At 53.5% G+C, this 26,106-nt stretch overlaps 8 protein-coding genes across 8 annotated transcripts; 2 read left to right on the top strand and 6 right to left on the bottom strand.

Annotated features, from left to right (window-relative positions):
- Positions 1-1,027: 1,027 nt before the first annotated feature.
- NEUTE1DRAFT_125800 (uncharacterized protein) lies at positions 1,028-2,564 on the bottom strand (the record flags this gene model as incomplete). The annotated part of the gene is made up of 2 exons (XM_009857624.1): positions 1,028-1,919; positions 2,294-2,564. 2 exons carry the CDS (start codon positions 2,562-2,564, stop codon positions 1,249-1,251), a joined length of 942 nt encoding a protein of 313 aa, XP_009855926.1.
- Positions 2,565-3,356: 792 nt separating this feature from the next.
- On the bottom strand, positions 3,357-4,631 carry NEUTE1DRAFT_105279 (uncharacterized protein; the record flags this gene model as incomplete). The annotated part of the gene is made up of 1 exon (XM_009857623.1): positions 3,357-4,631. The coding sequence occupies one exon, from the start codon at positions 4,629-4,631 to the stop codon at positions 3,357-3,359; it is 1,275 nt and encodes a 424-aa protein (XP_009855925.1).
- A 2,234-nt stretch (positions 4,632-6,865) lies between these two features.
- On the top strand, positions 6,866-8,044 carry NEUTE1DRAFT_132977 (uncharacterized protein; the record flags this gene model as incomplete). Its single annotated transcript, XM_009857622.1, has 2 exons — positions 6,866-6,951; positions 7,053-8,044. 2 exons carry the CDS (start codon positions 6,866-6,868, stop codon positions 7,966-7,968), a joined length of 1,002 nt encoding a protein of 333 aa, XP_009855924.1.
- A 1,777-nt stretch (positions 8,045-9,821) lies between these two features.
- On the bottom strand, positions 9,822-12,196 carry NEUTE1DRAFT_90398 (uncharacterized protein; the record flags this gene model as incomplete). Its single annotated transcript, XM_009857621.1, has 2 exons — positions 9,822-11,571; positions 11,683-12,196. The coding sequence occupies 2 exons, from the start codon at positions 12,194-12,196 to the stop codon at positions 9,842-9,844; spliced, it is 2,244 nt and encodes a 747-aa protein (XP_009855923.1).
- Positions 12,197-13,280: 1,084 nt separating this feature from the next.
- On the top strand, positions 13,281-14,639 carry NEUTE1DRAFT_118711 (uncharacterized protein; the record flags this gene model as incomplete). The annotated part of the gene is given in 4 exon segments (XM_009857620.1): positions 13,281-13,422; positions 13,798-14,048; positions 14,140-14,288; positions 14,305-14,639. 3 exon segments carry the CDS (start codon positions 13,409-13,411, stop codon positions 14,175-14,177), a joined length of 303 nt encoding a protein of 100 aa, XP_009855922.1.
- A 133-nt stretch (positions 14,640-14,772) lies between these two features.
- Positions 14,773-17,696, bottom strand: NEUTE1DRAFT_125795 (uncharacterized protein; the record flags this gene model as incomplete). Its single annotated transcript, XM_009857619.1, has 2 exons — positions 14,773-14,820; positions 14,880-17,696. 2 exons carry the CDS (start codon positions 17,694-17,696, stop codon positions 14,773-14,775), a joined length of 2,865 nt encoding a protein of 954 aa, XP_009855921.1.
- A 657-nt stretch (positions 17,697-18,353) lies between these two features.
- NEUTE1DRAFT_90393 (eukaryotic translation initiation factor 3) lies at positions 18,354-20,485 on the bottom strand (the record flags this gene model as incomplete). Its single annotated transcript, XM_009857618.1, has 3 exons — positions 18,354-18,851; positions 18,916-20,161; positions 20,250-20,485. The coding sequence occupies 3 exons, from the start codon at positions 20,479-20,481 to the stop codon at positions 18,554-18,556; spliced, it is 1,776 nt and encodes a 591-aa protein (XP_009855920.1).
- Positions 20,486-21,303: 818 nt separating this feature from the next.
- NEUTE1DRAFT_105272 (uncharacterized protein) lies at positions 21,304-22,699 on the bottom strand (the record flags this gene model as incomplete). Its single annotated transcript, XM_009857617.1, has 4 exons — positions 21,304-21,724; positions 21,896-22,357; positions 22,413-22,500; positions 22,570-22,699. 4 exons carry the CDS (start codon positions 22,697-22,699, stop codon positions 21,304-21,306), a joined length of 1,101 nt encoding a protein of 366 aa, XP_009855919.1.
- Between the last annotated feature and the right edge of the window lie 3,407 nt (positions 22,700-26,106).

The following is a 26,106-nucleotide window of genomic DNA, read 5'->3' as shown; positions in this document are numbered from 1 at the left end:
GAAAGGAGGATCAGACTTCGTCAGAACAACAGTTGTGCTGCACGTATACATATTTATATTCAAGAAATGAATCGTCAAAGTCAGTGAGTCCATCACGAATCGACTAATCCTCCTCCCTTGAGCTTTACCTCGTGCTCGACTTAGATGGTTTTCAAAACCGGGACATACATCGATTGAGTGACCGTGAGTGAGTAAAGCCAGTTCAACCAAATCTTTGATCGTATCCAACGTACGAGTCCCAATGCGAGACAAGACAAAACATTAGCAGTGGCAAGACATGGCATGGCATGGCATGGCATGGCATGACAATCGAGACACCGATACATTCTGCCGTCCGTCACTGGTGCTCGGTTTACGTACCTACTTTCAGCTACCGCGCTGAAACGGAACAGTGAGGTCTCAGCAAGGCAAGTCTGGTAGTTCAACAGTCAAGTGTCAAGATTCAACTTGTCACCGATTACATGGCATGGAGCCTGAGGGCTTGTGAAGGGGGAGAAATTAGAGGCTGAAACTTCAAAGGTAGAAGGGCTACAACTGGCAGCGGTCAGGTATGTTTTCAACAGCTGATGCTCTTTGGTAGCTACCTAGTGAGCTTATATCGTGAAGGAAGCAGAGATCATGCGGAGTAAGGAGTAGTCGGACATGTAGGTTCGTATGAGGCCCTTAGGAGATGTACTAAAGAGTTTGGTCAAGTAAGCAGAGCAAAGTTGGATGTTAATGTCACAATGCGCGTCCATCTTTCAAAGTACTATATTTACAATTTCGCATTTGACCTGTCTGTTTGCTCCGTTGCCGCTACCCTGCTTTCCTCTTCCACACACACAGTTGGGTCATTGGTGATATACACATGTAAAAGTATAGATGGCAGCTGCCGGGGCTGGCTTGGTTTTTACTTTCCTTTCTCCTTTTCCGGCCGGTCTCACCGTCATGCTATCCTATCGTACAGAACAACTTTTCCCTATACATCCGGGTTTTCCATATAGACAGACAAAGTCACAGAAGTAACTTGGGCAGCAACCGTATAACAATCCATCTCCATCCCGTTCCATTCGCTCTTTCTACCCCTCGGACAAGGTGACAGCCGTCGGACTGTCGATGGCGGCAGTAGGCATGAACTGATGGACCAGTAGTCGCGAGTAGTTCAGAACCAAAAAGTCGAGGCTCAAGCTTTCACGCTCCCGCTTCACTTCCTACTTCAATTCCTCCTCACTCCTCCCTCCTCTTCCCCCACAGAATGGAAACAAGAGGCTAAACAGAGCTATCACCGCCCGTCAAGATCCTGGTCTCCAGCCTGGCCTCCTCCTCGACCTTAGCCCAATCAATCATGTTCCACCAGCTCTGCGCATACGCCAGCTTACCACCCATACCACCCACACCAGTTCCGTATTCGCGGAGCCACGCGTACTCCCACGTGTTGAGGCACAAGATCGGAATCAAATCAGTGCCGCCGGGAGCCGTAGGTTCAAGCTTGTTGCCCTTGAACCCAGCTGCGCTGCGCTCGAGGAAGCGCTGGCCGTTGCTCAAGCCCTGGGGAGAGCTCCCGATGGAAGTTTGGGCGTCCATCTCCTGGCGGCGCCAGTGGGCGCCCGGGTAAGGAGAACCAGCCAAGTAGGTGGCCATGACGCGGAGGGCGACCGGCTGACCGGGAAGCTGGGTGCGGACGAGCCAGACGAAACCGGGACCGAACATGGAGACGGCGGTGCCGATCATCTCGTCGCGGAGCGTGTCGACGGAGCCGAAGTTCTCGTTGATGTGGTAAAATAGTTTGTCGCCCATCTTGACGGGGACCGGGGACAGGTGGTCGAAGAAGAAGTGGTTGTTGTGCGCCATGGAGGCGTGGTTGAACACATGGGCGAGCTCGGGGTCGCGTGCGGTGGCGAGGACGATGGACTTGGTGTCTTTTTGCTCAAAGTCGGTGCCTGTTTGACGAAAGAGAAGTAAGTAAAGTGGTTTGTCGGTTAGATATCTCCCATGCAGCAGAATAGGTGACATCATGTCTCCCCCCCGGGTAGGCAGGGCATGCTCTGACTTGAGCTTCAATCCCCTTCCTTCTATTTCCTCCACCAATTCCTTTGTGACCGAACCACTGCGCGAATGCCTCCTCTTCCTCTCAGGCTTAACAGCATCCAAGCTTGGCGTTTTTGACCAAAGCATACCAATTCCTCGCAGCCAGTAATCCTCGCACGTAACCTTCATTTATGCCATGCCGTGCCATGCCGTGCCACATGATAACGCAGCGACACCGAAATCCCAAGACAAGCATGTTCTGTGTTGTTGTGTCATCCGTACGTACCTACTACAAGCGCGTTAAGCTTCTCCAAAATGAAGGTCTGGTACTCGGTATAGGCCATGTTGACGGAGCCGGGGCTGAGGAAGTTGCGGATGCCCTCTTGCTCGAAGTTGTCGCGAAGCGGCATAAGGTAGTGCTGCCATCTCCTTTGGGCGGCGATGCTGGCGGCGCCAGCGCCGGCGACGGCGGACTGGTTGGTGGCGACGGCGTTGACGGCACGGCCGAGGAGCGAGCTTGTCGCACGGGGTATCCTTAGACCCATGGAGCCGATCATTTTGTCTGTTGTTTTTTGTTTTTGGTCTTTTTCTCCGTAAGAAAACGGCCCGGGGGTCGGAGGAAAGGTTCGGTGGGAGGGAAGGTCGGCCGGTCGTTCGGTCGGGGGAGATGGACGGTGGACAGTGTGTGTGGGGGGCGGACCTTGAGGACGGACGGAGACGACTTCAAGACTGGACGGGCTGCCGGCGCAGAGCGGACGCACTTCAAAACACACGGGCACTCAACCCCGGAAGACGGTCGAAGTGGGACGCGACTTTCGAGACTTTTTTTTGCTCCGCTGCGGAAGGACCCGGCCATTGGAGCAGGGACCAATCGTTGGGACGAACTGGCGGCTGGCAGCCTCACCGTCCTCGCAAAGAGCCACGCTTGACCCTAACCCTGGATGTGATTGAGAGGTACTTACCGTCCTAGGTGGGGTAGCTGTTTGCCAATTCCGGAGTTCCGTACTTTGCGTTCATTGACTTCGTCTTCGACCGTTTCGATGATGTACTAGTGCACAGATACTGGACATCTTTCTCTACTTTGCTCGTGTATGTGCTATGTTCATTATCGTACTTTGACCGATATTCTGTAACGCTATTGTAAAATAATTCCGTGGACGCCGTTGCTCGAACTCCGAACAACTAACAAGAATCACGAGGCGAACTGGACGCCCTCACCGGACTTCCCCCACCAGTACTACCTGACGCCAAAAACGACCCAATGATGCAGTATCCCGAACAGAATGAGGAGTATAAACAATGAACACCGACACCCCCTTTGACTCAATTTCCCTTCCTTGCCTAGTCATTTAAACGTCATCCTCCACCATCGCAAGAACATCAAGCTCGTTCCTGACCATCCGTTCGAACTCTTCACGACTGATGCCAGCGCCGCGCGACAACTGGAATAGACTTCGAATCGTCCTTGAGACGTGCTGCTTAACGCCAAACTCGACTCGATCCTGCGCTTCCGCCGTTTCTTCGAGCTTGGCCACCATGCGGGATCCGTTTGAGCTGGCGCTACTGGCTGGGCGCGGATGAGCAAGGCTTTCCATCCTCTCCTCGTCCGCTTGGGACATGCGCCGGCCACTTGAATCAGAACCGGACTTATCGGAGGGTGATCGAGATGGAACGTAGCCGCCGTTGCCATCTCCGTTTAGGCCCAATGGCGGCGGCGCTGGTGCGGACTTGATGGCAGGAGGCTCATATGCCTGTTGTCTTGGCGACGGAGACCTGCGAAGGAGGGTACCATTAAGCGGTGCACCACCTCCAGCAGCTCCGCCCTGTAAGGCCTCCTCGTCTGGATCATGGGGGTCCATGGCTGGCTGTACGGATTCGTATTGGGCGAAGTACGCATCTTCGGCGGACGCGCTACGCTCAAAGGGATGGGATTTTTGAGTGTTGAGGCCGGCGCCCAAGGACGGCGGCGCAGGAGAGCGGCCCTGACCGGGCGTTTGGGAAGGCGTGGCATCGTATCGGCCCCAGTAATCATCGTCGTCATCCTCTTCAACCGGTTCAGCTTGGACGGATACTTGGGCAACTGCTTTGGTTTCTGGCACAGAGATTTGTTGGGCCTTGAACGCCTTCTCTGCTTCATCGAGTGTAGCATGACCCTGGAAGGAGTCGAGGGGAGATGGATTGCTGGCTACACCGACCTCGCCCACACGCCATCCGTCGCCGCCACCGTCTTTGTCGTTGACGCAGTACACAAGACGAATGAACAGGTCGAACTCTCCCAACACCACGAGGGTCTGAAGTGTCTCGGGGTCAAGTCTCCTGTACTTGATGTGGACGTCGTAATCCCAATCTATCTCCACTTCCCCCGATACCGGATGGGGATCCAGGCTACCGCTTTGGGCGATCTCGGTGAGTCTGGAGACCTTCGAAGTGTCATAGGTAAGAAGACGGATCCATGGATCTGAGCTGGCGCCGGAAAGAAGCTGTACTCGCTGTCTAAGAATGGGCGAAAGAAGAGGCAGTACTGTTGTAGCTGGCTCGGTCGACGCAGACGCTCCTGGCAGGGCGGAGAGGACAGGCCTCACGAGGCTCTGAATATCCGGAGAGGTGATACTAGTAGGAGTCATTGCTGCGATGGCCATGGTAGGTATAGTCGTTGTCGTAATGAGATTGTGAAGGCAAGGTTGTAATATGTGTTTGATGCGGGGGTCCAAAGCTTTGCTTGTAGCACTCTCCAAGAGAAGTTGGACAACCTTGAGGATGACTCTCAACAAAGGTTCCAACTAGTTGACTTTATAGCGACTGGTCTTGGCAGACGAACAAAGTGAATCACATGCGAAGGTTTGGCCCAACACACGTCGATGAGTATGTGTGCAGTGGAGCGTGGCTGGGATGCTTGTCTTGCAGATGGGCAGGAAGACCTGATGTATCTAGCTCGATCTCTATGCACTCACTGCAAGCACTGCGGATGGCAAGGGGTTTGGTGGATGTATGAGGTTGGACGCAGGTTCTGTTGCTGCAGATGGCGTGCAGCGCTTCGGTTCGATGGGCAAGCAGGTGAAGTGGTGAAGATGCAAAGTCGTTACTTGAAAATAAAAGTAAGAGAAAAGAAAGAACAGCGGAAAGAAGACGGGATGGAAGAGAGAACGGAGATCAGGGATATAACTAACAGCCTCGGAGGATGAACAAAAGTCCCACCGGTGGGTTCACGGGATTCTGCTACGCTTCGATGCCCTGTTGCCAGTTCCGTTGCTGCGGGATGATGAAGATGACGGGGTCCATCTCGTGAACTGCAAGAGTTGAGAGCCCTGTGCATTGAGCGCAGGTGGACATTCTCACAACGCTGGGGTGCATCCCGTCGGCAGGTACGTACCTGGAGAACTGGGGCCAGGTGTGGGCAGCTTTAGCCAATTCAAGGAAATACTGGGGTTGACTCCTCACTGGGGTGGTGAGATGGTTGCTGTGGGCGATTGCTGGGTAGCAACCTTCGGGCGGATGGAACCAATTAGCGCCAACCCCGGACATGGCAGTGCTACGGTGAACCGTCCTCGACTCCGGACGTGTCCATTTGATTAGCATGTGGATGGAGGAGGGGACGGAATCACCTACTGTACCCCCTTTCCGTGCCACAACCGCTCGACCGACGCCGGTATCATTAACTCCTGCTTACCCCATAGGGATAAAGCTCTCACAGGTACGCCAAACCTAAGGGTCACATCAACTCATGTCGAGGAATCATGTATGCTTTGGTGCCATCCCTTCTATAGGACAAGAATATTCCATAACGACTCATCACACAGTTTGTATGCCGGCTCTCGTTCTACCCAACAGAGCAACAGCTCTCAACCAAATTATCACAGACCATACGGGTCACGACAGGACGTTACGTACGTAGCCAGTGCAACGATCTTCAAACCAAGTGACAAAGTGGAAGCCAAGGCTGAGCTGAGCGCGTGGCACCCCTGTTGATCCTCGAGGTGCGAGTCGTGAACAATGTCGTCACTGCTGTCATGACGGCTACGCCTCTTCAAGACGAGAAGGATAAGACTTCGCCTTGCGAGTCACCGTCATCGCCATCAGTTTGCAAAAGCAGTAAGACCACAACACCCTGGGCAGATGGGCAAGTGCTTGATGCAACGCCTAAGCACATACATACATGGAGGCAGTGTGTACACAGAACCAGGGCATTGCGCTGCAGCATCAAACGACACCAAAAGCCCCATTCACTAGGTACCATGTCCGTCTCCGTTTCTGAGGCCCAATTGGATTACAAACATGTTCGGCTCTTCTAGAAAATCTAAGACGCACGTACACGCATTCATTCCCGACACTTCTCAGCCACATAAGGCATTGATCAGGGACCAGCGCATGAACCTTGTGCGTTATCAATTCGCCGTCTTATCCCATGGTACAAGCCGGTGGTAGACGACTGATCAACGCGGAAAAGATTCAACAAAGCCTTGGCGCGCCTGCCCCATCCAATTAGATCACTGCCCTGGGGCAGTTTTCACTTCAATTTGATATCTTGTCGCAGTTACATCCCACATCTGCTTATCATGAATTTACAAAAGAACCGCAAAGGCTTGACGACCGTCGTCCAAGAAACACACGAAGCGCCATCTCCGGAGCTACCACCGCAAGGCGCACAGCACTGCCGTCGGTACATCTGAACACCGAAGCCCGAACACACTGAACGCTAGTACCTGCGGTCCGCAAGGTAGCGGTATCTCTACGTCAGCTCGAGCCTGGCCCTCTCTCCCGCACTTCGACAACGACCGGCCGTCGATCACGTATCGCTCAGCCCACGTTTACCGGGCGCGCCCACTTCTCCAGTCTCTCCGCTGTATTGCGTGCTGGATGAATGTCTGGCAAGGCCGAACGCCTCAAGGATGAGGGTTCCCGCCTTCAGGTGACAGCCGCCGGCGCAACGGCCGGCTTGATCTCTCGGTACGTCCGTCACGACCCCCTTTCCCTTGAAAGTTGCCTAAGAAAGTCCTTGCCCCAACCAACCTCTGTCACTAACCTGCCCCCGTACTGCCTCCCAACAGTTTCGTCATCGCCCCCCTCGACGTCGTCAAGATCCGCCTCCAGCTGCAACACCACTCCCTCTCGGACCCGCTCATCCACCAGCGCGGTGCCGAAATCATCGGCGGCGGGCCCGTCTACAAGGGCACCCTCCCTACAATCCGACACATTCTGCGCACCGAAGGTCTCACAGGTCTCTGGAAGGGCAACATCCCCGCCGAGCTTCTCTACGTCTCGTACGCCGCCGTTCAATTCACCACCTACCGCTCCATCACCCAGTTTCTTCAAGCCGCTTTCCCCAAAGACCAAAACAAACACCTGCCCCCATCAGTCGAGTCCTTCATAGCCGGCGCCTCAGCCGGTGGCGTCGCCACGGCAGTTACCTACCCCCTCGATTTACTACGTACCCGCTTCGCCGCGCAAGGCGTCGAGCGCGTCTACCCTTCTCTTCTTCAAGCGCTCAAAACCATTTACGTCTCTGAAGGCGTCACCGGTTACTTCCGCGGCCTTGGGCCCGGGTTGGCGCAAATCATCCCTTACATGGGCACGTTCTTCTGCGTGTACGAAACCCTTCGGCCCCGGCTCTCCCAGCTTGAGCTGCCCTACAGCTCGGGTAGCGCAGTGGCAGGCGTGTTGGCGAGCGTGATGGCCAAGACAGGCACATTTCCGTTGGACTTGGTGAGGAAGAGGATCCAAGTGCAGGGACCGACGAGGGGAATGTATGTGCATAAGAACATACCCGTTTATGACGGGAGGATGGTGAAGACGGTAGCGACGATTGTGAGGAGAGAGGGGGTGAGGGGATTGTATAGGGGACTGACGGTCAGCTTGGTCAAGGCAGCGCCAGCGAGCGCAGTTACAATGTGGACTTATGAGCGGGCGTTGAAGTTGTATATCAGGCTTGGAGAGGCGGGGTCGGGGCGGAAGGAGGGGGTATAATTTCAAATAACAACGACGGTTTTGTGAGTTTTTAGCTGGTAGATAAGCGAGGCGCTATAGGTGCCTAGATAGACAGCGCGGTGAGTTAGCAAGCACAGGCGCCGAATTCCATTTGTTTTGTTTTGTATGTGTTACGTTCTTGACGTGAATCCCGAATTGTGGTTAAAAGTAGTGACAACACAGCCCTATGAAACGGAACTCATTCACGATTACCCAGACAGATCGGATCCGGCCATGACAATGCATTTACTGACAATTAAGATATTGACACATATTCAAGACTCGGGCATGTCCTGGGATTGATTTTACGGAGTGTTCGGAATGAGCGGAATCGCTGACTTTTTTTTTTTTGAAAACGCAACATGAACAAGAACAAAGTGACCCGCATCAATGCCCGTTGTATCATTGAGCAGGTCACATACATGTAACATGGAAGACATATCATCGGCCTGACATTCTCCTGTGATCTCATTCAATACCTGGTACTGTCGCCTGGTTTGTGCTCCAAATGATATCCCAAGCCATAATCGCGATAAAACCCACTAACGGACAACCTGCCTCATCTTTGAACCCAGAAGCAGTAGTGGTTACCAGCCTCTTTGCCGTACCCTACCCTGCCCAATTTTACGCCATTTTGACCATCCAGAACGCCGACCATGCATACAAGACCACACCTGCTGTGTAGCCTCTTCCCAACCCCGGAAAGATAGATGGAAAGTCAAAAACAGAGAAGCCAAGTACACTGATGGAAGAAAATAAGGAGACAAGAACCTTTCAGTAATACGGGATGGGTGGGAAATAGTCAACCAAAATAGTCGAGTAGGTATAGTGGTACAGGCCAGTGATAAGAAAATCCAAACCGGATACACCCACCTTGGTCATCCCATGATGAAAAATGTAAAAAGATAGAAAGCAAAGAAGTGACTGAGGCGACCGTCCTCCTCCTAGCTCATGAGCAGCCACTTGTTGTTCTCAGTATTTGGCCAGTTGACGCTTCGGCAGGATCTTTACCCAAAGCTGTCAATCAGACATTCTCACGAGAGGAGAACACGACCCTCTGTTGCTGAGATTGACACTTTTTTTTTTGTGCCCATGACGCAGGCAACTTCTTGCGCACCACCTCCATTGGTGCTTAGCGACACTGATCTCCCACGCCAGCCTTGAAACAGGGCGGACAGGGCTTCTCGATAGTACATACGAGGTGTTGTATCCTTGTGCATCGTTGACATCCTGTGCCTCGGGAGATTCGCCGCTTTAGTTCTGGGCGACACTAATCTCCTACTCCGGCCTTGACACAGGACGTGCAAGGCTTCTCGACGGTATACACAAAGCTGCTGATTCCTTTGCATCGCTGGCATCTTATACCATACGGTAAAAAAATGGGGGTAGGCGACAGTGATCCTCCAGGCCAGCCTTGATGCATTGCATTCATCGCACGGCGTTATGAATCCCATGCACTTGATCGTACGTTCCTTGCATCGCTGACGCCTTCGTATGCCGGAAAGTTCTGTTGCAGGACGAAGTTCGTCCCGTTGTTTGTCCTCTGACTTGTCTTCGCGTTTGTTTTGGTGTTGGTCTTGTACCTGGGTTTTACGTCCGTTTTGTTGCTCGTGCTCTTCTTTCTCATCAGGCCCGGCCAAAGTGCTGACCTGCTCGAGTTCTTCCTCATCGAATCCGAACAGTATGTTGAATTGATCATGTTCTTTCTCATCAGGTCCAGCCGATGTACTGAGTTGCTCATCTCGATGAACATCCACAATCTATGCCATATTCTCATCGTTGTGGAATTTCGGGGACGACGCCCGAACAGGAGGACTCTGAGTATGGGAAGACCGCAAGAGGCCTGGGAGGTAACATGTGTGGGAGAAGCTAGTCACTCCTCGTCAGCCTCTTCGTCGTCCCAGGACTCTTTCTCCCGCTTGATAAGTTCAGCCATTGCTTCTCGTGGAAAAATCGTGCTCCCTTCTTCATTTACCCTAGGAACCTTCATGAGTTTGGAGCCCCGAATCCTCCTTGCCGCTGGACTCATATCTTCCGAAGGGGGCACGTCATCCTCAAAAAGCGGCCCCATGTTCTCAATCCACCTCCGCCTACGCTCCATGAGCGTGCGCGTAAGGTCTCCAATGCCTGGCCTCGCCATGCCTGCCGCACCGCCTGGGCCGGGCGTCCCGGACCCGCCATTCGCGTTGGCGCCATCCTTTGCGGCGCCTGGCCGGGCTTTCTTTGGTTTCTTGCCCATTGTACGGGTCCGTTTGAGGTAGGCTGCTTGCACTTGGCTATCAAGGTCTTCAAGAATGGTCTGATACTCTTGAAACGCCATGCGCTCTTTGACAAGCTCAGTGAGGCGCGCTTTGCGGGCACCGTTAAGAAGAACCTGCTCGTGCAGACGGGATTGGAGAAGACGTAATCGGGCGGCAACTTCATCATCATAATGACCATCGAAATCGGCAGCTGTGGGACCAGGATCGCCGCCGGAGGGATGCGAGGCAGATGAGCCGCTCGTGGAAGACGTGTTGTTATTACCTGTATTCGATGATGAGACGTTGTTGGCCGTGGAAGAGGTCCCGTTGGTTTGGTCGGGCGGGAAAGGTAGGAAGCCAATATGTCGTAGCTCTTGTTTGAGACGTTCATCCACTTGGGAATAATCGAGTTTAGGATGCGAAGCTTTCTTCCATGATTCGCTGTTGGACTCGGGCATGAAAGTCGCAGGCGGGAGTTGGGTTGAGGTGGACTGTCCAGTTGTGCCATTGATTCCATTTACCGTGGGCGATGCTGTCTGTGGTTGAGTGTCCCCGAAATCAAAGCGATCGACGCCGTTCATAGTAACATCCCCGTCAGCAGTGGCGCCGTTTTGTCTCTCATCCGCAGGCGGTGCGCGATGCTCGGGCCGCATCGTCTGTAATAGCCGTGCTAGAATGGGCCCAACCGAGAGCTTGTCTGTCTCGGCAATTTCGTCGTTCATGTTCTCTATGTTACCGCGAGGCTGGTTGGGGGGCAGCTTGTCCTTGACATCTGCCGAATCAATGACCATGGCGCCGTCCTCTTCGGCCCATATTTCTGTGTAATGTTTCTTCCCGCGCTTCGGCATAACAAAGGGCGTGACTCGATCGCCACGCTCTCTAAGGAAGGCGAGATCTTCTTCTGTAAACGGTCGGAAAAACGGTTCGACATAAGTGCTGAAAGTAGAAAAGTTGATTTGATTGCTAGGTTTCGCATTGCTGAAGTCTTTATCGGGGGGATCGCCAGCTATTATGTCGGCCAGGTCGCTCTTTGGATACACTGCAACTGAATAGATCTCCTTGATTTCGTCTTCTGTCATGCCCGGCTTCACCGGGAGGATTTCGTAGACGGTCGGATCGGGGAAGGTAGATGGGTCATCGCCAAAAGTGTTGGCCTGTGGTCGTGCAGGCGGCGGAGGCTGGCCATCGTCATCGGAATCGTCATCGTCGTCGTCGTCGTCATTTTCCTCGGTTTTTGTCTTTTCGTCGGCCTCCATGGCAGAGGGCGTCCTGGGGGCGACTGGCGAGAGAGAGGAGCTGGCAGAATCATCGCGGGAGAGCTTCCTGGCTTTGTTTCCGGACTCGCGAACCGGGGAAGAATATTCTGCGGAGGAGAGAGGGGAGTCAGGACCATGCTTTGTATTGTCAAAGCAGGTAGATAATTTCAATTGGGGAGGGAATGCACGGTGGTAAGGTGAAGGTGGTGGTAACGGACCTATACTATTTCCCTGGGGCGGGGCCAGGTTCTCGGTGGCCTTCCGCTTCTTCTTGTTGGCTTTGCGCTCGGCACGCTCCTCCTCGTCGGCTTCCTTCTGGCGGCGTTCCTCCTCGCGGCCGCGCTCGGCAGCCAGCTCGCTCTCGCGGAGGCGGCGGGACTGGGCGAGCAGACGCATGCCTTTGTCACAGTTGGTGCCCCGCTTGTCAATGACCTCGCTAAGACGTGACAGGCGGGACAGGAGGCCATCGAGGCTCTTGGAGTCGGGCGATGCGGTGTTGTTAGCGACGTGGTCGACAAGGTCGTCGTACGTGATGTTGCGGAAGAGGTCGAAGCGCACGTCCAGGGTAGCCGTCTCGTGCTGCTCAATGGGGGGCAGGCTGGCGACCTGGGGAGAGCCGGCGCTGGGCGTGGTGTTGCGACTGCGCGGGTGCTGGTGCTGACGCATGACACCCGCTCCACCCTTCTTCCCCGTGCCCTTCTGGCTGCCTTTTTGGCCCGAGGGCGGCGGCATTGTTGCTGCGTAATCGGCAACCCCGCGCGCGCTCCTGGCTTTTTTTGTGCTGGCCGCTGGCTGCTGCGCACCTTACTACGGGTGATCCTGGCGCGGCGACTTCCGGCCCGTGTGCTGTCGGGGGTTCCAGGTATCTGTTGGGATTTTAGGGAGTTCCGTGGAAGAGGATCCGGACTCGGGGGGTCTTGGGGGGGCTGGCTGGTCTGGGTCCTCGGTAGGTAACGGCGATGTCGATATGGCGTCTGTCTGTCTAATAAGGGGTATCAGGACCCGGGAAGGCTGCCGCGTCCACGACGTGCTCGAGGGATGCTCGTCGCGGTCTGCCTCGCTCGCTGAAAGGCGGTCGATGCTGGTCGATACACAATCCAATGACGGCACAATAACTGATGGCACATCCCTGTCGACCCTGACTGTCGCTCGCGGGGAGTGAAGAATGCCCGAGTGGTGTCTAGGTAGCTGTTCGACCCGTGTGGGAATCAGGCAATGATGGGGCTGGGCCAGAGCGCTGGGCGGGCCTTTTTCAACTTCCACTTGCTCTGTAGGTAGCGTTCTGCGTTGTAAGTGTACGTAAGTAGGTTAGGTGACTAAGTTACGTAGCAGAGGTAGAGTACACTTCGAGTTGCAAGTGGAATTGGGGTTCCAAGTTGCCCTTGCCCTGGGCCTCGCAATGCTATTTCCGTGTTTGAGTTTGTGTGACTGATGTGCCCGTGTCGCGCCTGTGAATTCCTCGCGTTGCCGTTGCTCAACAGACAACTGAACCTGTGCCACACTTGTCAGCACTTTCCTGTAGAGGTCAGTAGGACACTTTTGGTTCGACTTCAACATGGGCACTCTCAGGAGGCAGGGCAGCTCTGTAGTGTACAAACTAACTGTGTCATACCTGCCTACCTCCCCGGGCTGTCAGCTGCCAGTACTTACCTACTCTGGTAGCACGATACGGGCAGGTCTTGGCGGATAGAGAACAAATGGTCTGTGCTCCCACTGCACTTTATGGACGCTCGGACTCCCAAAGCGCGGCTCACCTCTTTCCAAGTCCTCCACCGAGTTGGGCAGTTGTCTCCTTGGCGTGTACAGTTCCAGCAAGCAACGGGCAACTCAACCAATTGATGAATGCCCGTCACCTTAGTTCTGTTGTCCAACATATCTTAACATCAAGGTTGCTTTCTTTTTCCGTCACTCATTTGGTAACTTAACAACACTGATACATACACCATGTTGTTCTTCAGGTAATCCAATAATCTCATCTAACCCAAGAGAAGCACTCGTGTTCGTTCATCACATCAAGTCATCATTTACTAGTGGGGTCAAGTCTACGCTATGTTGTGATGCTGCTTTGAAGTCGAGCATAACGAGGTCTGCGACGCATATCAGGAGTTGCTTCACACACCTGGACCAAGCCCTGCTTGAGTTGACACATGATGACTTAGTTTTCAACATACCACACTGTTTACCAACATTGCTCATCAACCCCTGCATTCCCTCATAAACACGAACCAGCGCATCGACACCACACCACATCTTCCCACCCCCCCTTCTTCCCTTTCAAGCACCCACTGCAATATCTAGTCAAACAAATACAGACTGACACTTCACGCAAAAAGCTTCTTCAAAACCCTCATCGACCACGAGGTCACGGTCGAGCTCAAGAACGACATCCAGATCCGGGGCGTGCTCAAGAGCGTCGACCAGTTCCTCAACATCAAGCTCGACAACATCCAAGTCGTCGAAGAGCTCAAGTATCCGCATCTGAGCGCGGTCAAGAATGTGTTTATCCGCGGGTCTGTGGTCCGTTACGTTCACCTGCCCCAGGAGAGCGTGGATATTCAGTTGTTAGAGGATGCCACGAGAAGAGGTATGTTTGGTGTGTGTTGAGTGAGAAGGGGCTCGTGGTGGCTGCATGGAAGGGATGAATGGGTTGGATTCATACTAACGCCGTGTTGCAGAGGCGGCCAACCAGGCCACTAAAGCTAAGCAGGGTTAAATGTGAGAGGAGAGGAGGAGGAGGGGATCATTCGCTCTAGAACCACTTCACGGAACGCACACCATAACTTTCGACCCGTTATTGTCACTACCAACGTTGTTTATCAACTAATGCAATTGATGAAGCTGGAAGGAAACGCGCGCGAGAATCAAGGGCAAACGAAGAGGGCCAGAGACCAGGATGGGATGGTACGGGAGAAGACAGGCAGGCAGGGCGTCAAGAGTGTCACATAGGCGGATACCAGATGAGGAATGAACACGGCCGAGTTGAACCGAGAAATAGGCAAGGGCGGTGTTCTCCATGTGCGAGTGGAAACGCAAACACAACGGCCGGATAGAGTTTCAAAGAGATTTACAAACAACCGACCAACCGCACTCCCCCCTTTCCCACCGCTTCCGCACACCACCATACAAATCACCGCACAGATTACCAATAAACCTCCCCACCACTCCCATCCTTCCCATCCCAAAACTTCTGCCCTTTTGTACCTTCCCCTTTCTCTCCCTTTCCCCCTTCCTGCTCATGCAAAACCCTCACCAAGCCCCCTCTCCTCCTTTCCCCCACCCACCGATCAATCCACCCCTTCATTCTCGCTCTACTCGCCTCGCTCCCCACATTCACCGTCGGCACCACCTTCTCCACCCTCAACGCCATCAAAAAGAGCGCCAGCTCCCTGAACGAGCTGTGCTCGCTATAGGGAACCCCAAAGCACATGGCCTCCCTCCCGCTCCCGCGCTGGGGGACCACGTTCTGTGCAAAGAAGCGGGGGCGGAATCGGTTACCGTGGAGGAGGTGCGTGGTTGGCAGCGACGAGGGAGGGAGAGCAGCGGTGACGGGGACGGAGGCGGGGGGCCCTGTGTCGATGTCGGGCGGTAACTGTATTTCGTGGCTGTTGTTATTGTTATTGGACCCGGAACCGGGCCGGTAACTCCACCCCGAGGGACGAAACCCGACAATGCGACTGAACCCGTTGGACCGGTGCAGCTCGAGGTACTCAGCCAGCGTGTCGGCGCGGATCTCGCCGAGGGCTTGCATGTGCACTTGGGCTTCGCGGGGGTCCGCGGTCATCAGGCTGGAGAGCTCGGGGTCGTCGAGCTGTTTGGTGATGCGGATCTTGGAAGGGGAAGCGAAGATTTTGGAGCCGAGGGCTTGCGCGATGGCGACGCAGATGCGCTCTTTACCGATGGAGTAGGTGCCGCAGACTACAAGGAGGCGGTTTTTGCGGATAGTAGAAGAAGAGGTGAGAGCGGTGAAGGCGTTGGGAGGGGGTTTGGTTTCTGCTTGTTGTTCCTCCTCGGGCGGTGTTGGGTTTGATGTGATGCCGCCATCCCCCTTCCTCTTACTGTTGTAGCCAAAGAACTGAGTGACATCTTGCCCCTCCTTTGCGTTACCGCCACTTTCTCTCATCCTCAATAGCCGCTCCCATTCGGCTTCATTCCCCTCCTTCAACCCCCTATCAAGTTTTGCGCACACCTCGGCACACGCCTGAATCACATCCTCCTGGGGTGGGAACGAATACCGCGGATTTAGATACGTCGTGTCAAGGTAACAAACGTCAATCTTCTGCTGTTTTATCTTCCCCGTCACCTTATCGAGCGTCTCCGGCTTCAATAACGGATGTTCCACATGCGCTGGACACGCCCTGAAATCGCCACAGTGCAAAATCCTCTGTGTCCTTCCCTCCTTGCCAACTTTCTTCTCGAACAAAAACAGCGAACTCCCCGGACAATGATTTGCTTCAATCATGGTAACCATCACAGCACCGCCCGTCTCGGGCACCGGCACGGTCTCCCCAAACTCCAGCTCGACGACGTACTTGGCCGCTGTCCGCAATTGCGTCTTTACCAGCGACCCGGTCACTTTGCTGCAGTAGATAGGTCCATGTACCCAGCTGGCTGAGAGGCCCATGTAGTGGTCGCTGTGGAAGTGGCTAAGGAAGTAGGCCTTGCAGCCTTGGACGGCGCCGTAACGGAAAGCGTCAACACATATTGAGAAGTTGGGCATAATTTTGTAGAAAGGGCAGGTTCGTTTGTAAGCGGGCATTCCCCGAGAGGCAGACTCGGCGGCAGCGGCAGTGGCCCAGGCGGCTGATTCGGCGTGGGAGGACATTAGTTTGCTGAAGGCTGAGCTGCCAGTTCCTTTAAGTTTCACATCGGGGCCAGGGTTATGATCGTCGTTGTCGCCAGGGAGCGTAAAGGGGTTTGCTTGTCCTGGGCGGGCAACGGCGGCGCGAGAAGCGAAGCGTTTGCTACCTTCTGTGAGACCCGCCATTGTATCATTCACTAAGTTTGCGCTCTCCTGAAATTCCTCCTTGACATTGGGTACTCGTTGCTCTGCGGCTGTTTGATTTGGAGGAGGAAATGGCGAGGGGTTCCCATCAAGACAAGCGTTGACGTGCGCGGTGGCCTGGTCGCTTGTTACGCCGGTGAGACTTGCGTTGCATATGGGACAGCTTTCTGTAATGGCATCCGGGTTCGCCGGGGGAAATGTTAGATCATCATCGTCCTCAATCTCATCGATAAATCCGGCATCGTCCAACATCAGTTCGCCATAATCATCATCCTCTCCAATAAAACCTCGTCGCTCTTCTGCTTCAAGCCTGGCTTGCTCCTGCACGTACCGCTTCTCTCTCAGTTCCTCGCCTTGAAGGTCGTTGTAGTGGTTTTCCTTGTCTTCTTGTGGGTCCTTGTCGATTTGATCTGCACCGTCTTTTGCTGGTTCGTCTTCCTGGTTGGTTTGGGTGTCCGCTCTAGCACCGGATGTCTCTTGTCGTAAAAGAGGAACTCTAGACTTCTTCGTAACGTTTTCCAAGGTCTCGACTTCCGTCTTGTCGGTCGACTCATCCCTTTTCTCCCTTCCCTCGTAGTCTGATAAACCCGCGGACTTGACAGGAGCGGCGCTCCCCTCCACCGCCTCCGCCTCACCCCCATCCTCCTCGTCTGAATCGTCCAAGAATGGACCTCTCCTCGGATTCCTAACCGACTTTGCGCTTTGCGCGCCGCTACTATGCGGTACCGCCAGCATTTCTTTTATCATTTCTTCACTCTGCAGTTTTACCTCCTCTTGCTCCGTCTCCTTCTTCACTTCAACTGCATCCGCCTTCACCCTCTTTCCCTTCGTCTCCTCCTCCGAACCATCAGAAGTGAGACTTCTCTTCTTAGTCAGCCCCCCAATGTCATTGGACTGCTTCTCATCCTCTTCTGCATCCTTCAAATCAACACCGCCACCTTCAACTTCAACCTCACATCCACCCTCACTCTCACCCTCGCCTTCAACCCCAACCCCATCAACCCCTTCCAAATCCTCAGCCGTCACCCCACCCTCACCAATGAAAAGGGTCTCATCGGCCGCCTTCTTGAAGTAATTTAGGATACTCGCATTCGGCTTCGGTTTCGCCTTCGAAGAGATGGGCGTCTTGGTGATATACCCTTTATTTCGGGCAGACTTGACGGGAGTTTTGGAGGAAGAGCTGGTCAGTTTCCCGGCGGCGGAGGATGACGATGATAATTTTGGTGGCATGATTCCAGCTTCCTAGTGTAGAAATTGATGCCGCGCTTTTTGTTATATTGATTTGGTGGTGAGATGATTGGAAATTGCGCGCCGTTGCTATAACTGAATCGAAAGGGGATATTAATGATTGAGATCGATGCTGGAGATGATGCCGGTGATGGAATGAGGAGATGGGACAGGTTGACAGCGCCGGAGTTGTGGGTTAGTATTCAGTCGCAGTGGCGAAGACATGCATGATGGATCTGCAAGCGGGCAACAAACGGGTAGCAAACGGGTCCGGTAAAGAACGCGAGGGGCAAATCTGCGTTGGTAGGTAAGCAACAAACGCCAAAATGCGTCGCGAAGTCACGTGAGACTAGAGTGGCCCTTCAACAAAGAATCGCCAGAATCAAGACAATTGGTTTGACGCGCGAGCGATCAACTATCCTTTCAAACTCTGTTGACTTCGGAGTTTTTTGTCTATGGATATCCCCCCGCCATCATAAGCCGCTGCATAGTATCTGAACCATGTACGCTACACGAGCCACGCCCATGTCTCCATTCAGTCTTGTCAACGCAGACCACCTTTTTGTTTCTCGAGACGGCATATGAAAGTCCTGCCATGAGTGACATTCTCGGTTCATGAACGCCTTCGAAAGAAACCAACCATAATCTCGAAACACAAGTGGCAAAAAACGCTCTTGAACTGAATAATGAAACTGCTTTTATTCTCCGCTTCCCATCGGTCCAGGGGAGAGCATATCGCACTTGCTCAGATCCCCAAATCCTCATAACCCTCTCACACATTTTGCATCATAGAGGCTTTCTATTCCTCTTCAGCAAATGCCTCCTATTACAATGTCCCACTCTACACGTCCAAAGGTATTTTATTCCTCGGCCTCCTCACCATCCTCCTCGACCTGGTCCAACTCCTCAGCCTCCTCGTCGAGGCTGCCGGCGGGGACCTCGTACAGACGAAGAATGTTCTTGTTGGGATCCTTGACGAGGACGAACTTGGCGTCCTCAGACTCGGACTTGAGGCACATATCGGCAATGGTGCGGACAATACCCCAGCCGTTGGAGAGCTGGAGGTTCATCTGATTGGCGAAGTCCTTGGGCTTCCAGCCAACGACGCCGAGAATAACGTGCTTGTCGTTGACCTTGGGGTTGACGCGGGAGACGAAACTATCGGGGAAAAAGAAAAAGTGGTTAGTATTTAGTATTGATCAACATAGGGCGCAAAACTTACCCAAGCTTCATGACGTCGGCCTTGGCGAGAATGGACTGGACAGTCCACCTGGCGAGCTTGCAGCTGTTGTTCTTCATCTCAGTAGCGACAACGGCACCACGCTGGGAAGCGAGCTTGGTCCTCCAGTCGAGGGCACCGCCCGCGCCCTGGGCCTTGCTGTCCCACTCGTTAAGGGCGTGCACGGTAACGAGCTGGTTCTTGCCGTCGGTGGCATTCTTCTGAACAGCGTCGATCTCAGTACGAACAACCAAGAAGGTGGACTCCTCCTCGCTGGTGGAGAGGTCAAAGCGGCGGTACTTGTAAGCCTTGGAGGCAGGGGGGACGTTCTCCTCGGAGGCGTTGTAGAAGGGGTTCTCGTGGGCCATGTTGACCTTCTCGGACTCGTTCTCGACGACAACCTGGTTGGCGAAGTTGTGGTTGATGAAGGTGGCCTCCTCGGCAAGGGCGTGGGGCTGGTTGATGCCATCCTTGGAACCCTCGGAAGCGTCGAGCGGAGCGTCGGCGGCGTTCTCGTTGACGGTGACAAGGTCGAGAGCGGCGTTGTCGCGCTTGTCGAAGAAGATCTTGTTGCCCTGGCGGGAAATGACGATATCCCAAGGAGCGACGGAGCGGGGAGCGCACATAAGCATGGAGAGGATGTTGTCGGTGGCGAAGATGGTGGCTTCGTCCTTCTCGGCAAGCTCCTGAATGACGGGGTCGGAAGAGGTGGTGACGTTGTAGGCAGCACGGTCGATGGCAGCGAGCCTGCGCTCGGCGTTCTTGACCACGGGCTTGTCGTAGGAGCGGTCGTAGGCGTAGAGGAAACCGTAGTCATCGACATCCTCACCCTCGTCGGTCTCGAGGTTGAGCTTGCTGAGACGGTTGTAGTCAATCTCTTCAATCAACTTCCAGTCACCCTTGATGTTGATCGAAGCATCACGGTTGCGCTGGGGCTTGTCATAATCCTTCCAGCCGAAGCGGCGACCGCGAGCGCCAGTGTTCTGGCGGCCACCGCGGCCACCGTCGTAGCCACCACCGTACTGCTGACCACCGCGACCTGTCCTCTGGAAGGTCTGACGGCCACCACCCCTGCCAGCCTGGGCGCCAGCACCGCCGCGTTGGCCACGGCCTCTAGTAAAGACAGCACCACGACCGAAGCGGGTCTTGCCAGTGTCCTTGACGTTGGAGACAACGGAGAAGGAAGACTCGTCCTCGGCGACGGGGGGCGCAAAGATGGAGGTGGAACCGGCACCGTAGATCTGCTGGTCTGGAGTGGGAAGTTAGTAAACATCATCACTCTCATCCAGACCTCAAAAGGGTCATGAAGAGGACAGAGGCCGGGTAGGATAACGCACCACGGAAGTTCCTGTTGTACTGCTGGCGACCGCCACGGCCGTCGCGGCCATCCTTGGAATCGGCAGTCCAGTCGGCCATGCGGCCGAGCTTGTCGCCCTTGGAGTAGGGGGCGTAGGGGACGCCATTGAGAGTGGTCTCGGTGGTGATGGCGGGGCCCCAAGTGGCACCCAGGTCGGGGAGGGAGTCGATGAGGTCGACGAGGCCCGAAAGGCCAGGAGTAGGGTTCGTCATGATTTGGATGTCGTATGTGGGCGACGAAACGATATCGGAATAATATCGATAGTCGGGACCTGGCGCAAGTTGGCAAAGACAAAAATAAAAAGAGGACCCAGGACTCGGAGGGGTTGCTTCGAATTCGCCGGGGCTGTGTCGCTGTGGGATTCTGCTGTCCGGGCCGTGCAGCAAATTGCCCCAAAACTCAGAAATTCGCAGGGTGGGGTAATTGTGAGGTGTGGGGCTCTCCGTAGCTCCTTACCTCTACACCGTGGCGGGCATGGGGGTTCACCGACGAGCAACTGACCAATCAGTATCTTGGATTTCAGGTGAGTAGGTTCACCGTCTTCACCCTAGCAAGCCCAATGCTCTTGTTGTCACCATTTCCGGTACACCTTTCTTTGACATCTTTTGTCGACCTTTGCTCGGTGTTGCTAGTATTATTCTGACATTTCTCTTTTGAGATAGCTTGGATTTCATCATGCCCCGAATGGCAGTTTGGGGCCCGTTCAGTGATAATTGATTTTCCACTGCAGCTTGTCTAAACAAGGGTAACTTGAATGTCTACAAAAAGATACCTGCCAAGGCCTCTCTCATCAGTTGTTCAGCCAGCTATTATAGGCGACCGGACCAGCACCGTCCTCTCAAAAATCCTCAAACACTCTTCCATCCGGCTTTGTCGAAAACAGATTTTCCAACGCATCCCTAACCTCAAACTCTTCCATCACAGCGCCAAACCTATAACCACACCAAAGAAAGAAATTAGCAATCCATTACTTCACTTTGACACAGGCAAAGGAAAGCATTTTCGGCAACTGAGGGAGAGGTAAAGGCAAAAACCTACCCGTAACACCGAACCTTGCTCCCCAACTCCTCCGTCAACCGCGCAAAGTCCTCCAGCTGCAACTCGGCAAGCCGCGGATGAGCGAGGACCATCCCCCAAGCCATGACAGGAGTGATCTCCCCGTCAAGATCTAGCCGCTTGCTTAGGTCGAGCAGCGTAGCCAGGTCGGCTTTGCTGAGTTCCCATGTGCGCTGACCACCACCGCTAATGCTAGTAGGCATCGGGGGGTGACCGTGACCGTGAGCGTGAATGGTGTTGGTGTGCCCGAAAGGGCTCTCTGGCGATAGCTCGGAGAAGGGCTCGGGAGGACAGGAAGCCATGAGCGCGTGGCCGCAGGGCTCTCGTTGCGCTCTATCTTCGGTGCCGGTTCCTCGTTCTAGTAGCCATGTCATGTGTTCCATGCACGGGCGCTCGAGTCTAAAAAAAGGTAGAACCAAGGGGCACTTGTTAGTTGCTTCTGTTCCCTTCCCTTTTTCTCTCGTGTATCAGAAAGTTGTCGAACCCTCCAGCATTGAAGACGAGCAACATGGATCTCCGTTTCTCCTTTGTTTTTACCGACTGGGGTTCGAAGGAGGTGGGAACTCGTACGTTAACACAAAATCAATACCGGCTTGATCATAATCCAAATCTGGATCCCTCTTTGATACCAGACCACCTGCGCCATCTCCCAAAACGGTGTTGAAATCTCTCGGTCCCCCGAGGGATGGACGGTAAACCGGCGAGGTCGTCGTCGTAGATGAAGGTGGTGATGGGAAGGTGGTTTGGCTGGACGGTCCCCCCGGTAGGTAGCTTTCGCTTCCCAACATGCTGGAGCTGGAAGTGTATCCAGGGCTCGGCCCGCTTGGACTGCTAACCATTTGGTCAAAGAAGTTTGTGTCGGCAGCAATTGGATCGCCGGCCGCGTCGTTCTGGGCTAGCTTAGCTTTCAGCCGCCGGTTCTCTTCGGCGAGACGCTCCTTGTCTTGTGAGATGGTCCCGAAGATCTCCTTGAGACGCAGAACTTCATCTTCAAGGGCTTTAATGTATAGCTCTTTTCGTTCGCGGTGTGTTCTTCATAGGTGGTCAGCAGGCATCGAGGCGTTGATGAACATTTGGAGAAGCATACCGTTGTGCCTGCCTGTTCAGCTCTTGGCGTCGTGTGAGTGCTGGCTTGCTGTCCGGCTTGGGGCCACGCCGTTTAGGTGGTTGACCATCTATATACCCAAAACAATCAGCCTGGTCTGTATCCACCAACAGCGACCATATTGATCACTGCTACCCACCTCTCGTTTTCTTGTCTGAGAGACTCTTGAGAATTGTGAGATTCAGAGTGGATAACGGGTTGCTGTCCGGACCAGAGTGGGGATCCTCAGCATAAGTTGCGAGTGGTTGGAGAGGCAATGAAGAAGTCATGGTGGCAGGGTGGAGATATGGCGACAAGTCCGAACGAGATAATGTTCAATGTGCCTGGATGATTGCAATTGGCGGGAACGCGGCTTTCGTCAAACCAAAATCAGCAAATAATTCTTGACAAACCCTTCGGATTTCCATGCAGAACCGAGCGGTTGCTTTCTGGGAGATAAGATTGGGTCGCTCAGGATAACGACAGCCCTTGCATTGTGCGAGACAATCATCTAAGCGTGGGGAAAGCGGATCATAGGTGTGTACGCAATCCTGAAGCTCGAAGCGCTAGGCGGCGAAGGCGGCCCGGAGGTGTTTGTATAACGCATGATATCTTAAGGAATGATACGAATCATCTCACCTGGAAAGCAGCTCTCCTTGACGGACCTCGAATACGCGCGAGGTGGATAACTCCAGGGAATCGGGACTCGAGGGAGACAATAAAGTTGCAGATCTCCCTTTGTATGGCTACCTTGTTATCGGTGTGGATTTGGAATTACGGAGAGCAAGTTGTCTCCAAGGTGCCAAAAAAAGGGTCTCTGTTCGAGGCTTCGTGGCTTGAATCGCAGTTTCGTTGAAGAGGTTGAGGATGTAAGTGGTCCCAGAATTGAGGGCGGGTAACGTAACGTGGGCAAGGGTCAAAGCGGCTTCCCGGTGACGCTTCTTTGGTGGTCGTTGAGCGAAGAAAGATCCGATTCCCACAGACGAGAGAAGATGAGGAGGAAGAAGTTCTCTGCAGTGAGTTCAGGTGAGGAAAGTTCCATTGTCGCCGTTTACGCTTTCGAAAATGGAAACATGGGGGGCCGAGTATCTCACCAATATTAACTTGACATTTCGAGTTAGGCTGCGGCGTCACACATATCAGCAAGCGCGTAAGACTGACAGCCTACGCCACGACACTATTCCGCATTCGGGGTTCCGAGCAACCGAAAAGTAACCAAGCACTAAGCAACGGGGTTTCCCGATAGCGATAATGAGATTAGAAGAGATGATAGTGAGCCGAGACGCAGGTCAACAGTGTGTAATCTGTTATGGTGGATAGGACGTGTGTAGATCTTGCCAACACTCCGGATTGGCCGACGAACCCTTTGAAATGTCTGAACCATTTGGGCCGGCAAGTGACTGCAAACATGAAGCTTTTGCTTGGCCATAGTCGCTGAAGCTGTATGTTTTTACACGACAGCCAGTTGCCCACTGTAGCTGAGGCTTCAGCCCACCTGGGTCGTTCTGTGGTAACGTGAAGTTGTGCAGTGATTACCCTACCTATGAACGCTACCGGCTAACTTCCCCGGTTTGCCCTGATCGTCAATCATGTCGAGGTGACATGGCGTGCTTGGCGAGCCCCCACTGTGTCGATGCCCCTGAATGGCCGCCCATCAGCACCAACTAACACTGGCTAGGTGGCCTAGAACGTTGGCATTGGTAGCTGTGGACAGAACCCCTGCCCCTGTGCCCCCGGACTCTTTAAAAAAAGATTCCACTTGACAAGCCAGCTTGGGTTATGCTTTTCCTACTTTTGACAAGTCTGCTTGACTCTGGCAATCACCTCCGGGATGGGCCGGGCCTGTTCTCATTTTCAACACTGCCATGGGGAACGAGCGCAATGTACGAGTTTCCAAGGCGAAAATGCCGACTTCCAAGTGGTATTCGCGACTTTGGGGCGACGTGAAGTGAGGCGAGCAGCAAAGCTGGCTGGGACCGGCGCAAGTGCAATGACGGGACGGGACGAACCACAGCACGTTCGAGACATCTCAAGTGGACGTCGGGAGACCTCTAATCGATTTCGATTTGGAGCTATATGCCTCGTTCTGTGCGTATTCATATTGGAATGTCAGTCATATGTCGAAAAGCAGTGTGGCTCAGCTCCTACCTTCGTGTCTTCTTGGGCACCCAGTCGATCAAAGTTCTGGATTGGTTGGGGTAGTTGCTTAGTAGTGACTAGTGACCAGTGGAATACGCAGCATGCAGAGAAGAAATCACTGAAGAGATGGATGGAGTGTGACTGGAACGCCAGGTTCGAGGAGAAGTTCGGACTTCAGTTATGTTGGTGGCTGGTTAGCGACTGCCATCTGTGTCTTCTTGGACACAGTAGAATTGCGGCACTGCGCTTGTAATTCCGTTTGCGAAGTTGCGACGTATCTCAGCTTCTTTCCTCGAAAGGCACAACTTCAAGTTCATCGCATCTTCCTTGATCTACTTCAACCAGTTTCGGTTTTCAACCTCATGCCCAACGCTTTGAGGCTGTCTCACCAGAGTATTTCCCTGGACGAGTCAACCGAGTCACTTTCGTTGTAGCTCGAGGAGAGCATGACCGATATTGGAGACTCATCCTTTCTGATCTCACACAACTGGATACGGATCTCAACAGTACCTCTGGTCAAGTTTCCTGAAATGTTGAGTTCTTATCACCGGCTCGCGCGTTGCTGAAGCAGCCTCTTTCTGATCACGTCAAACCAGATTGGACTACAAACTTCATCCAGTTTGAAGGCATATACGTGCCATTTAGTCACATAAGAATGCTAGGTGTCAAGTGTTGTCAAACAGGGCGATACTATGTCAGTCTTCCTCTCGATCAGCTGAAACGTGTTTGAAGCTGCGACAGACTGTCACGTTGTCATAGTCTTGGTCAAGTGCCCTCATTTGTCAACACCTTTTCAACATTCGCAGTCGAGAAGGGATCAGATTTCACAAAACATTATTGATGTCGTGTAAGCTGGTATTACCGGAAGCAACTCCTGGGTTCTACCTGTCAGGACTACACTACACCCGATGAGTGTCTGCCGGATGTCTTGCCGGGATGTGTATGGCACCAACATGTTTATGACAACCATTTCTTAACCTGGGTTTCTCTTCCTATCACAGTCCACTAGCCCCTCTAGCAGATTGTTTGGCCAGATCGATGGCAAGTACACTAGACAAACAAACGAGGACTGTGTTCATTCTTGGTCATGATCATCAAGTGCCCACTCATGTATGTCAGTGACTTCCCCATCAAGCCCATCAAAACTCTTCTTCGGGAAGGGCTTCATCCATGAATGCGGGGGAGTAGAGAGACTGTCAATATGAAACCCGTCTACTAATGCGTGGAGGGTAGATCGCATTGGGTCGATCTGCCACCAACGTGGGTCTTGATTCGAGTTCGTGCACGACCATTTACTTCCTGTTTTTGTGGATCAAGTAATCCTGTCCGGAGGCAGAAAAGTGTCTTTGCAGTCTCTGTTTTCTTGCATCCGAAGACATCGTGACATGCTTCGGTCATTAATTGGTTCTGGTTGGCTGATCAAGCAAAATCGTCGAGGGTTCCTCAATGGCTTCGAATATTTAGAGATCAAGGTATGTCAATACTGATTCAAGATTAAAACAAGGACGGAGATTAAGTCGGTTACCTAGTAACATGACGGCTCTAACGATCCACCCCC

Source organism: Neurospora tetrasperma (genome assembly GCF_000213175.1).
Source record: "Neurospora tetrasperma FGSC 2508 unplaced genomic scaffold NEUTE1scaffold_81, whole genome shotgun sequence".
Lineage (NCBI taxonomy): Eukaryota > Fungi > Ascomycota > Sordariomycetes > Sordariales > Sordariaceae > Neurospora > Neurospora tetrasperma.
The sequence above is the reverse complement of the archived record's forward strand: the minus strand, read 5'-3'. Positions and strand labels throughout refer to the sequence as shown.